General features: G+C 40.4%; 1 protein-coding gene across 1 annotated transcript; it reads left to right on the top strand.

The window, feature by feature from the left end:
• Positions 1-293: 293 nt before the first annotated feature.
• POLE4 (DNA polymerase epsilon 4, accessory subunit) lies at positions 294-12,807 on the top strand. The gene is made up of 4 exons (XM_081254001.1): positions 294-552; positions 1,174-1,258; positions 1,932-1,973; positions 12,486-12,807. Exons 1-4 carry the CDS (start codon positions 343-345, stop codon positions 12,497-12,499), a joined length of 351 nt encoding a protein of 116 aa, XP_081110127.1. The 5' UTR covers positions 294-342; the 3' UTR covers positions 12,500-12,807.
• Positions 12,808-13,235: the final 428 nt, after the last annotated feature.

The raw sequence follows: 13,235 nt of genomic DNA, 5'->3' as shown, positions 1-13,235 counted from the left end.
GAAGAGTGGCCCCCGCTCGCTGCAACTAGAGAAAGCCCTCACACAGAAACGAAGACCCAACACAGCCAAAAATAAATAAATAAATAAATAAATTTAAAAAAAAAAAAAAAAAAAAAAGAGGGCTCAACTAGGCAGGATGGCGCGTGAGAGTCATCTCTGACGGCAAGACAGGCCCCCAGGACCCCAGAAGCGCTGCGAGTGGCAGAAAGTCTGGCGCCCCGCCGCGTGAGGGGCGGAGTCACGCGCCCGTAGGGGGCGTGGCTTCCAGCGCGCGCGAGAAGGGGGCCGGCACCGCTTGCGTGCACACAGTCGGCGGCTGCGCGCAGCACTCTCGGGGCCCGGATGGCGGCTGTGGCGGCTGGAAACGGGGCTTTCCGGGAGGAGGAGGGCACCGGTGGGGACGCCGCGGCTCCGCAGCCCCATGCCCCGACGATTGCGCCCGGGGCTCGTCTCTCGAGGCTGCCTCTGGCGCGAGTGAAGGCCTTGGTGAAGGCGGACCCCGACGTGACGCTCGCAGGACAGGAAGCCATCTTCATTCTGGCACGAGCCGCGGTGCGGCCGGGGCACAATGGGGTGGCGGGGGTGGGTGTCTGGCGAGGGGCGGGGCTCGGGGCCTTTCCGAAGGGCGGGGCTTAGCGAGCCTTTGGGCCAGGTTTGGGGAACGCGGGGAGCCAGAAGAGGATCTGGGGCGGGGTGTGCTGAGCGCCCGGAGGTGAGAGAGGTTCTGGGGCCGGATTCTGAGGTGTGAGCATAGGAAGGGAGGACGGAGAAAGGGTCACGTAAAGTGGTTGTACTGGTTTTTCTAACATACCTACCTCTTCATGAGGGCCTGGGCACGGCTTTAATTTGCATCTCCATTCTAACACTGAACTTGTAGGACCCTCAAGCAAATGAGTGTGGTGGATCTACAAGGGAGGGAGGGACGGATGTGTCATGGGCGACTGCAGGAGGGGTGAGGGGACTAGACTTTTATGAAGTCCAGGAGAACCTTCAGCTTCCCTGAGAACCTCTCTTTCACCACTGTCCGTTCCCCCGCCGCCAACAGAAGCACACACAAGAATTGTACTAGTATTCATCCATACAACTCTGCTTGGTTGTTTTGTTTTTTCAATTTTGGTTTGTTTATTATAACTTTTATTGTGTTTTAAATTTTTTTTCTGCTTTTCTTCACAGGAACTGTTTGTGGAAACCATTGCAAAAGATGCCTACTGTTGTGCTCAACAGGGGAAGAGGAAAACCCTTCAGAGGAGAGATTTGGGTAGAGTGTCACTGTGGTATCTTGGATCTGGGGGCAGACGAGAGGGCTGGGCGAGGTTTTCCCTTACACTGTTTAAGACGGCATCACTGTAAGATGAGCGGTGCCACAGGTCTCTTCCTACGCTGTTTTCTCTTGGGCTGCCACAGTGCCAGAAAACCCTACCTTTTGAAAATCTGCTTTGGGTGGCTGGAGAGGTTCTGGGACAGAGAACCAAAGGAGTTTAGATGTTGCCAAAGCTAACTAGACCCCTTTATACCTTCTGCTATATGGTACCAGGCTTGCCTGTTTTTTATTCACCTAGAAAGTAGAGGTTTGGTTTCTGACTCTGCTTTTTAGCTGGTAACCCTAGAACATCTGTAAGCTTTCATGTACCATAATCTCGCTTTCCCTTCTGTATAGGCAACACTTCTCTGATGACTTTCAGAGTAAAGATGTTCCCCTCAGTGAGCAGTATTTAACCAGGCTTTTCTTATTTTCTTACTCTCAGAGAGACAGCTGATATGTAAGATTTGGTGGTGGAGTAGATATGGATCTCAAGATAGCAAGGGAAGAATTATATAAATGCCCTAATTTGCATAAAGCCTCATGCCCTTCACTGTGGGTTGTGCTTTTGTAAGAGATTGATGCCCAAATGACCACAGTTAGTCAGGTGTCTCTTTACCTTGTGTTTCAGATAATGCAATAGAAGCTGTGGATGAATTTGCTTTCCTGGAAGGTGAGTTCTCTATCACGGGGTAATCATTTCCACCTGTCTTTCCCGTGCTAACGATCTGAGTTCATAAAACTGATGGCCTGGTTCTTATAAAACTGATACAAAACTTATTTTATATAAAGAAAACTGATGGCCTGGTTCTTATAAAACTGATAAAAAACTTATTTGATATAAAGAAAACTGATGGCCTGGTTCTTATAAAACTGATAAAAAACTTATTTGATATAAAGAAAACTGATGGCCTGGTTCTTATAAAACTGATACAAAACTTATTTGATATAAATAAAACTGATGGCCTGGTTCTTCCTTGTTCATGTAGGAATGATTCTTTCTCCGTATTTCCTATTAAGATAGGAAAAACAAATTCTAATTCAAATTCCCTTGGGTAGTTAGAACTTCTTCCTGAAAACTGCTTAACCATAAAAAAATGGGAGGGACTATAAAGACCCCAGTGTAGTTAGGCGGATTCAGAAGTTTGATTCTTACTTTGATCTCCATTCTTACATATAAATCTTACCCCTCATCATAATGCTAGAGATCAGAAATGATTGCCAACATTTAAAGGGTTGCTTCTTGTTCTTTTTTCTTCTTCAGCGGTCTGTGTAAAGTGATTATTTTGCCACAGTGAGATTCTGTTCTGGCCTGTATCTATTTGTTCTTAGGAATTTTAGATTAACTCTTGTATACTAACTAAATCTTGTCATTGAAATAGAAAATATTTGAGATAACCTCATTTTAACTAACTTCTCTTAGAGCTCTCTCTCCTACTTAATTCCTAAGTCTGATCAGCTTACTATTCCCTACATATATTCTGATTGAAGAGCTTTGCGAAAGCCATGCACCTTCAGTTCATTCTCACCTTTATCACACCAGGATGTTCTCAACTACCTCCCTGAAGCCTCATTACTTTCAGAAATCTTTTCTTGAATTATTTATTTCACTATTTTTACTCCTTTGTTCTGCAGCTGTAATCAACCTAGGCCCCCGGCCCTCTTGATATATTCTTTTAAATGTCTTTTAAGATATATTCCCATGGCTAGCTTTGAGCCTAGATTATTGAGTATTCTCTTAATTTGTAGATCTTTTTTAAGTCTCTTTTCTGATTACTCGTTTTTCTTAAAAGTAACTTGTTAGCTGCCTACCTAAGGCAGACAATTTCTTGTGACTGACATCCTATCAGTTCCTCAATCAAAAATGTTTGGAGCCTAACTCTACCTGTTTATTTTTATTTTATTTTATTTTTAAATATGGAATACTTCATGAATTTGTGTGTCATCCTTGCACAGGGACCACGCTAACCTTCCCTGTATCGTTACAATTTTAGTAAGTGTACTGCTGAAGTGAACACTCCTACCTGTTTATTTTTAATTACCATCTTTTCAAAGAGATGAGCGATGTGATCAAATTTCTATTGAAAGACATAAAACTGCCAACCTCTGGTGCCAGGATGATAAATTGGAGGGTGTTAGGAATAGAAGTGGAGAGAACTTAGCAAGGTTTTCCACTTTAGCCTATACCATGCATAGTGCTTGGCTTGGATTTTTAATAAATGGTCATTTAATGAGTGGTGGATGTGTTCATTTTCATCTTTGGATTCAATAATCTGAGTAGTTGAATCCCTCTGCTCTATCCTACATTAGTAGATCTGAATTTTGGTCATTATAGCCCCCTTGGATTTAGTCAGTATTATATTATTTTGTACCTGGTAAAATAAATGTTCTTATGTCCTTAGATGTGTATGTTCTAAGTGAAATTTTTTTTCTTTTTAATTGAGTCAGTATATATTCCTGTTTAAAAGTGAAATAGTTACCTAACGACTTATAATGAAATGGCCCTCATCCTTTTATTATTTCTGTTTTTAGCTTTTTAGATGGCTTCTTATATTTCTGAATAATATGCTTTGTTGTTGATTTATCAACTGTAGATCTTATCTTTTGACTTCCTGCTATGATAAATGAAGGTTTGGCTAACCTATACTACCCTATCAGTCCCTTCCCTCCTTTCTGATTTTTTGTAGTTTTATCATTATTTTTAGTTCCTCTGTTACCTTTACAATTTATATAACATACTAAAATACGTATCTTTTTTGTTGACTCCTCATTTTGTAAGGTATGACTGTTCTCTTATTCCTTCCTTTCCCATTTTTAGCTCACTTCTAGCTCTCACTTCGTGTCAAGGCTGAAAACATACCTCCTTATCATAATTAGATCTTCCATGCTATATAGGTTGAGTGTAGAAGTTGAAAAACGGTATTGTGAACAGTCTTCCTCTACCCTCTCTGTCCTTTAATCCCTCATATAGGTCCCCTACCTTCAGGTAGTGGTTATTAGTCTCTTGTGTATCTTCTGGGTATTTTAATGCAAATATGTTTATATATGTGTGTATATATATATATTCTTTTCTAGACCTTTCCTTATGAAATGAGTATGGCATAGAATATGTATATCTTTTGTGGATACTGCCAAACATCCTGTATACTTGATTCACATTTCTATCAGCAGTGTATGACAGTTCCCAGTGTTCCTCATTCTCACCAACACTTGGTATTATCAGGGTTTGATTTTTGCCAGTCTGGTAGGAACAACATTGATGAGCGTTTTTATCATAAAAGGGTGTAGGATTTTGTTAAATGCTTTTTCTGCATCTGTTAAGATGGTCATGTAGTTTTTGGTCTTTCCTTTTGTTAATGTGGTGTATCACATTGATTGATTTGTACGTATTGAACTATCCTTGCATCCCTGGAATAAATTCTACTTGATCATGGTGTATGATCCTTTTTAAATATATTGTTGGATTTGGTTTGCTAGTATTTTGTTGAGGGTGTTTGCATTTATATTCATCAGTGATAATTGGCCTGTAATTTTTTTGTTTGTAGTTTCTTTGTCTGGTTTTGGTATCAGGGTAATGGTGGTCTTACTGTAGAATGAATTTGGGAGTGTTTCATCCTCCAGGTTTTTGGAATAGTCTGAGAAGGATAGGTATTAGCTCTTCTTTATACGTTTGGTAGAATTTCTCTGTGAAGCCATCTGGTCCTGGAGTTTTGTTTGCTGGGTGTTTTTTGATTAATAGTTCAGTTTCACTACTGGTGGTCCAGCTGTTCAGATTATCTATTTCTTTCTCATTCAGTCTTGGAATGTTGTCTATTTCTAGAAATGTATCCATTTCTTCTAGATTGCCCAATTTGTTGGCATATAACTGTTGGTAGTATTCTCTTGTGATTTTTTTGTATCTCTTATTTTGTTTATTTGGATCCTCTTTTTTTCTTGATGAGTTGACTAAAGACTTTTCAATTTTGTTTATCTTTTCAAAAAACCAGCTCTTGGTTTCATTGATCTTTTCTATCATTTTATGTTTCTCTGTTTCATTTTTTTCCTGTCTGATTTTTCTTGTTACCTTTGTTCTGCTGACTTTTGGCTTTGTCCTTTTTCTTCTAATTCTTTTAGGTGGTAGGTTACGTTCTTTGAGATTTTTCTCATTTCTCGAGGTAGGCCTCTGTTGCTCCAAACTTTTCTCTTAGAACTGCTTTTGCTGCATCCCATAGATTTTGGAAAGTTGTGTTTCCATTTTTATTTGTCTTGAGGTAGTTTCTGATTTTCTCTTGGATTTCTTCAGTGACCCATTGGTTTTTTAGTAGCATATGTTTAGTCTCCGCATGTTTGTATTTTCCCCATTTTTCTTCCTGTGATTGATTTCTGGTTTCACACCATTGTGGTGGGAAAAAAATGCTTGATATAATTTCTACCCTCTTAAATTTGTTGAGACTTGTTTAGTTAACTGGCATGTGATCTGTCCTGGAGAGCATTCTTTGTGCATTTGAAAAGAATGTGTATTCTGTTGTTTTTGGGTGGAATATCCTGTAGGTATCTTTTAAGTTAACCGGTCTGATATGTCATTTATGACCACAGTTTCCTTATTGACTTTGTATATGGCTTATCTGTCCACTGATGTAAGTGGGGTGTCAAAGTCCCCTACTACTATTGTATTACTCTCAATTTCTCCCTTTATGTCTGTTACTGTTTGCTTTATGTACTAGGTACTCCTATATTAGGTGCATATGTTATTGAATGTTACATCCTATCTTTGTATTGATCCCCTTATCATTATATAATGCCCTTCTTTGTCTTTTGTTATAGACTTTGTTTTAAAGGCTATTTTGTCTGAGAGGACTATTGCTACCCCAGCTTTCTTGTCATTTCCATTTGCATGAAATATCTTTTTCCATCCCCACACTTTCAGTCTGTGTATGTCTGAAGCTTTGAGGTGGGTCTCTTGTAAGCAGCATAATAGATAGGTATTGTTTTTTCATCCAGTCAGCCACCCTATGCTTATGATTGGAGCATTTAGTCCATTGACATTTAAGATCATTATTGATAGGTACATACTTACTGCCATTTTGTTCATTGTTTTCTGGTTTTTATAGTTCTTTCCTGTTCTTCTGCTTTTAGTTTCTTCCCTTGTGCTTTGATGATTCTGTTTAGTGTTATGCTTGTGTTCCTTTCTCTCTAGTTTTTGTTTATCTGTTATAGGATTTTGATTTGTGGTTACCACGGGGTTCATATGTGTTGACCTATATATAACTACATGTTTTAAACTGGTAGTCATTTAAGTTCAAACACATTCTAAAAGATGTACATTTTTTCACTCCATTCCCCTATGTTTTATGGTTTTGATGTCATATTTTACATCTTTATGTTTATTCCTTAACTGTTATTGTAGTTATAGTTGATTTTATAATTTTTTATCCTTTTTTTTTTTTTTTTTTTTTTTGTGGCTGTGCTATGTGGCTTATGGGATCTTAGTTCTCTGACCAGGGACTAAACCTGGGCCCACAGCAGTGAAAGCGCTGAGTCCTAACCACTGGACCACCAAGGAATTCTCTGGTTTTTGTCTTTTAATCTTCATACTAGCTTATTTCAGAGATTGATCCACAGCCTTTTAATATATATTTGTCTATATAAGTGGGATTTTTCCTTTCCTATAGATTCTTTCTTCCTGTTGTAGCCTTTCATTTTCCACATAAAGAAGACTCTTAACATTTCTGCTTTATTTATCTGGATATCTGTTTCCTTCTTCAGGATCAGGAAGTATTCAGCCATAATTTCATCAAATACATTTTTGATCCCTCTCTCTCTCCCTCTTCTTCTGGGACCTCTATAGTTTGAATGTTGGTATGCTTGATGTTGTCCCAGAGGTCCCTTATACTATATTCATTTTTTAATGTTTTTCTTTTTGCTGTTCTGATTGGGTGATTTCCATTATTCTATCTTCAGATCATTTTTGCATTCTTCTGTATCACCTAGTCTTCTGTTAATTCCTTCTGGGGTGTTTTTCATTTCCGTTCTGACTAGTTCTTTCATATACTTTCTAGTTCCTTGTAAAAATTTTCACTGTTCATCTGTTCTTTTCCCTAGTTCAGTTAGCATTCTTGTTACTAATGCTTTGAACTTTTTATCTGGTAAATTACTTATTTCTGTTTCATTAGTTATTTTTTCAGGGTTTTTTCCTTGTTCATTCATTTTAAAGAAATTCCTTTGTCTTCTCATTTTGCTTAACTTTCTCTGTCTCTGTGAAATTAGGTGAAACAGTTACCCATCCTGGTCTTGAAGGGGTGTGCTTGTGTGGGAGCATCACTGTATAGTCTGTGTGTGCTCAGTGGCTTTGATGGGAGAGCTGGATCTGAGGTGAACACAAGTCACATCTTACCCCAGAGTGTGCTGGCAGCTATCACCTTGGTAGAAGGTGGGGCTGGACATGGAGGGGCTGGAGCCAGAGGCAGGTGCGAGCTGGGTCTTCTCCACTCCTCAGTTGCCAACACTGCCCTATCAGGAATGGTGTCAGGTCCCAGATTGCTGGAGCAGAAACCCTGAGAGTAGGGTCTGAGTTGGTTCTGTTCACTTTGAGTGTGTGCTCTTCCCCCCTCCCCACATCAGCACCTTTGCTCCGAGGGGAGCAGTGCTGGAACCAGAGGGGCCGGATTGGGCACCCAGTGGAGGCTGGTGCCTGCACTTGGATGGTCCTGGCACCAGTCAGAGCTACAGACTGCTTGTGCTGTGTTGCCCCTGTGAATGCTAGTAATGGCTGCCCTTTCCCTCTTCGGGTGCTGTGCCAGGTTTGAGCCCACTCTGTCCTCCACAGTTGTGCACTTTCCTCTGCAGTGGCAGCCTTTGCCCTAGTGGCGAACTGCTGTGGAGCAAGAGGGGCCAGAGTGGGCATTTGGCGTGGACTGGGGTACGCACTGGGGTGGTCCCAGCACCAGTCAGAACTCCAGACCACTCCTGATTTGCTGCCCTGTGACCGCCAGTCATGGGTTCCCTTGCTCTATTCAGATGCTGTGCCAGATCCAAGCCGGCTCCGTCCCTCACAACTGTGTGCTCTCCTCAGCTGTGGCAGCCTTTGCCCTAGTGTGGAGCTGTGCTGTGGAGTAAGGGGGCTGGAGGGGGTGCGTGGTGTGGGCTGGGGCACGCACTGGGTGGTCACAGTTTCAGTCTGCTTCCTGTGCCTTGTTTTGGGAGTAAGCAAGCGTGTGTGCACCCTTCACGAGTGGAGTCTAGGTTTCTTACAGCCACACTGTCAGTCCCACTGGATTTCAAACCAGCTAAGAGGACTCGTCCTCCTTGTGTTGGACCCCAGAGCTGGGGTGCCCATGTTGTGATTCAAACTGCTCACTACCCAGGGAGGATCTCCAAGCCTGTCCTGACCTGACCACTTCTCTTCCCTTCCTACCTGACTCTGTGTGGATCTTTCTTACAGCTTTGGTTGTACAGGAGTTCTGCCAGTCTCCAGGTAGTTTTCAGTGAGAATTCCTCCACATGTGGATGTATTTTTGATGTGTGTGATGTGAATTATTTTAAGGCTTATATTCTCTGTCTTTAAGTGGGGCATTTAATTTAATGTAGTTAATGGTATATATGGGTTAGAAGTACCATCTTATTTTGTGCTTTCTATCTGTCTTATTTTATATTTTATTTTTTTTTCCATTTTTTACCTTTTTTTGAGTATAATTTATTGTTTTCCCTCTATCAATTTGGAAGTTGTATACTCTTTTTTTTTTGCTACGCTACCAGTTACTACATGCATCCTTAATTTATCAGAGCCTAGTGTTAGTACCTTTCCCTTTATCCTCAACAAAATGGGATCTTAGAATCCATTAGCTGAATTTACAAGTCCCTCATCCCCCACTTATGCTGGTATTGTCACCTATTTTGTGTTGTCTTTGTCAATCCACATAAGGCTATATTATATTATTGCTATATTATGTAGGCAATGATATATAAATTTATCCATATATTTATACTGTCTTTGGTCATCCTTCCTTTTTATATTTCTGCTCCTCCGTTTGTGATCGTTTCTTTCTTTCTGAAGTAAATCCTAAAGGGTCTGATGGTAGCAAACTCTGCTTTTCTTTTTTGGTATAAAAAAGCCTTTATTTTACTTTTTTTCTCTACCTGCTCTGGCTCACTGATTTACTTTCTTTATTGAAAGATATTTTGCTGAATATAGAATTCTAGGTGGAACTTTGTTTTAGCACCTTGAAACAATCATTCTTCTCACTTTTGAAGCAAATTTGTCCCTTTTTTCTGTCTGCTTTGAAGATTTTCTCTTTATTTTTTCTGTAGTTTCACTCATTATCTAGGTATAATTTCCTTTTATGTAGTCTGCTTAGGCTTTTTAAATCTATGGATTGATGTCTTTCATCTGTCCTGGAGAAGTCTCTTTCTCTCTCTTTTCTTTTGTTCTTTCTCCTTTCTCTCTGGGATTCACATTAAACGTATGCTAAAAGTCAGCCATCATTTTGCCTCTCCATGACGTATTCTATGTAATTTTTCTGACCTTTCAGTTTATTAATTCTCTGTTCCGTGGTACTTGTCTCCTTTAAACTTTCCTATTGATTTATTAGTTTCAGTTCTTGTTTTTGTATATTTCATTTTCTGTGAATTCCATTTAGTTATTTTTCAAATCTATTTTGTCACTTTGTATTTGCTGCAGATGTTTTGAAGCTTGTCTTTTATTTCACTAAATATAGTATGTACAATTGTTTATAGTCTGTGTCCAATCTAATATCCAAAGCCTTTTAAGCCTGGCTTATTTATTTACTTTTCTGTCTATTGTTTCTGTTGGTACTGTCTCATGGTCTTTTTCTATTTGCCTAGTTATCTTGGTATATATATATATATATATATATATATATATATACACACACACATATAACACACACACACATATATATATATATGTATATATATATATTTTTTTTGCGGTACGCGGGCCTCTCACCATTGTGGCCTCTCCCGTTGCGGAGCACAGGCTCCAGACATGCAGGCTTAGTGGCCATGGCTCACACACCTAGCCGCTCCGCAGCATGTGGGATCTTCCCGGACCAGGGCACGAACCCACGTCCCCTGCATCGGCAGGCAGACTCTCAACCACTGCGCCACAAGGGAGGCCCTATCTTGGTATATTTGTCATTGTATTAATATTTGAAAAAATTGTTTGTTGGATAAGTATTTGAGGCCGGTATAATGAGACCTGTCTTCAAAGATTTTCCTTTGCTTCTGCAAGACACCTAGGGGCATGTATCAGTGCAGAGCCTCCTTTTTGAATCTAAGACTTGAGGATTCCTTGATCACTGTGGTGATATAAACTGTGATGGCAGGTCTGTGAGGGGACTGATTTAATTCTAGTTCAGCCTTACTCTGAGGGTGTAGCCTTTTGGGAATCCAGCTTTTAGAAAGGGGACAATTATCAAACCTTTCCACTTGGGCAGATTCTCAGATTTGACCCTTCATTTGCTCAACCAAAATCGCAAAAGTTTCTCAGCTCTCTTTTGGATTGGCTGATTCCCCTGAGGTTAAAGCAGTTTTGGAGGCTGGGTTTTCTTTGTGTTTTTGCCTTCTCTAGACTTTGGGTTTGCCTTTTCTTGAGGCCTGTTTAATGCCTGAAGGTTTTTCTTTCTAAAAATAGTTTAATCAGCTCTATCAGTTGGTATCAGCAGAAATTTGCCATTATCGGAAGCAGAGGCTATTAAAAAATTTTTGAGGTATTTTTGCTTTGTTTTGTTCTTTTCTTATTTGTTCTTTTCTCTGAATTATTCTTTCAAATCTTTCCTTTTACTGGATAGGCTTTCTTCAAATGCCTTGTAATTTTTATTCTATTTTAGAATGAGGGAATAAGAAAGCTCTTTGGAACCTGTGTATGTATGTGTATGGAGGGCGGTTTTTGCCTTGCAGTTTTACTTCAGTGTGGGTAGGGGGTGGGACCATATGTTATGTTGGGGACCTCCAAAGGCCAGAATTGCAGAAAACTTGACTGTGGGAAGCTGGAATTTTCAGAAGCTGCTCTGGTTCTCCAGATAATTCATGTAGTTCTTTAGAAGAGAGCCTGCTGATTTTTTTTCAAGTTAGATTTAGTTTAAATGCTTGTTTTCTGGTAGTGCTGCACACAGGGAGGGTTGTGAGGAGATGGGGTCAACTGTTTCTCATATAGACCCTCGAGTCATTACCCATGTTAGCCTTGCATCTCTTTCTATCATTTTTGGTGTCAGTCTAGATCCTCCCCATGAGTTTCCTAGTTAGATGGGTTCCCACCTCTGCTGCGCCCCGCTCTGTGTTTATTGTAGGCTTATTTTCCTCTGCCCTGTTTATAAACACAGTTCAGTCAGATTTCTGTCAGTCAGTTTTTTGTTGCAACCAAATCTCTTTGTTGTAGATTTATATACCTGTTGATTTATATACCTGTTAAAAGATTTTTTTCCTTTCAAGTGGGATCTTGCATGGGAGGGCATGCAAACTTGAGGGTCCAGTTTCCCATCTTTTTTTTAAATTAAAAAATATATATTATTTTTGGCTGCATTGGGTCTTCATTGCTGCGTGCAGGCTTTCTCTAGTTGCAGCGAGTGGAGGCTACTCTTTGTTGTGGTGCGCAGGCTTCTCATGGTGGTGGCTTGTCTTGCTGTGGAGCATGGGCTCTGGCATGTGGGCTTCAGTAGTTGCAGCATGTGGGCTCAGTAGTTGTGGCTCTCAGGTTCTAGAGTGCAGGCTCAGTAGTTGTGGCACACGGGCTTATTTGCTCCGTGGCATGTGGGATCTTCCCAGACCAGGGATCGAACCCATGTCCCCTACAATGGCAGGAGGATTCTTAACCACTGCCCCACCAGGGAAGTCCCCAGTTTCCCATCTTGACCTGGAACTTTTTCAAAGATTATAAACTCTGCTTAGAGAACTTATTTATTTTGTATCACTCACCCCTTGTTGTGGTCTCCACAGTTGCTCATTAACCAACACAATTTCTTAGCCCTTTTCCCACCTCTCAGTTGAACTCTCCAGACCCAACTGCCCAGCCTCTGTAATGACATGTTCTTCCCCAAGGATCTTTTGGATGGATATTCCTCAAAATGAGTATTTTGGTCTTAGAAGAACTGCCAATACCAAAGCAGCTGCCACTTAACTTTGCCCAGTTTGCTACATTCATCCAGCTCTTGAGGCACTTTGCTTTCAACATTGCTCTTTGTGTTTTTAGGTACTTTGGATTGATTGCTGAGCCTGGGCAGTTTTGTGAGCCTGTACCTGCATCCTTCAGCTAGGCCCTCTGCAGGTCTCAGCTTTGAAGAAGAGTCTTTGGAATACTGGACTTACACACTTTTCCTGTTCTGCCTTCACCTAAGCCTGGATAAGCGGAGATCTCACCTGTTAGCTTTTCTTTATAAGGTCTTCCACTACTTGTGTCTTCCATTTCTGGCCTGGATGCAGCTGCTGCTGCTTGTGGTAGAGATATCGAAAATGATTTTGTAGGTTGCTTAATAAATGATAAGGACCAAATAAAAGTTTCTGATCAGCCTCAACCTAGTGTGTTGTATAATCCTGCCTTTGCTCTTGCCTCATGACTGGAGAGCCGCCATTTCTAGCCACCGATTTTTCTGATCTTCCCTGCTAGCCATTATAAACCCCAGTCTTTCATTTATTTGTTCATTTTTTTTTTTTAGCACATCAGCAGAGTGTGGCTCCAGAATTTATAGGAGGTCACTTAAGGTCTTCAGAGGTCAAATAAATGTGATCCTAGATTTAAAACCAGTTAAAATATTTCAGTAGCTTTATTGAGATATAATTCACCTACCATACAATTTACCCATTTAAAGTGTACATTTCAGTAGCTTTTAATATATTCACAGATACGTAAAACTGTTGCTATAGTCAGTTTTAGAGCATTGTTAAGGGAATTACATAATAGGTAGTATTTCGTGTCTGCCTTCTTTCACTTAAGATAATGTTT

Source organism: Mesoplodon bidens (assembly GCF_964165515.1).
Source record: "Mesoplodon bidens genome assembly, chromosome: 14".
NCBI lineage: Eukaryota > Metazoa > Chordata > Mammalia > Artiodactyla > Ziphiidae > Mesoplodon > Mesoplodon bidens.
The sequence above is the reverse complement of the archived record's forward strand: the minus strand, read 5'-3'. Positions and strand labels throughout refer to the sequence as shown.

Excerpts from the sequence above, each read along its gene's own strand:
- POLE4 (XM_081254001.1), top strand. The coding sequence starts at position 343 with ATGGCGGCTGTGGCGGCTGGAAACGGGGCTTTCCGGGAGGAGGAGGGC. Across the intron at positions 553-1,173 it reads TCATTCTGGCACGAGCCGCG|GAACTGTTTGTGGAAACCAT; the intron begins GTGCGGCCGGGG and ends TTTTCTTCACAG. Across the intron at positions 1,259-1,931 it reads CCTTCAGAGGAGAGATTTGG|ATAATGCAATAGAAGCTGTG; the intron begins GTAGAGTGTCAC and ends CTTGTGTTTCAG.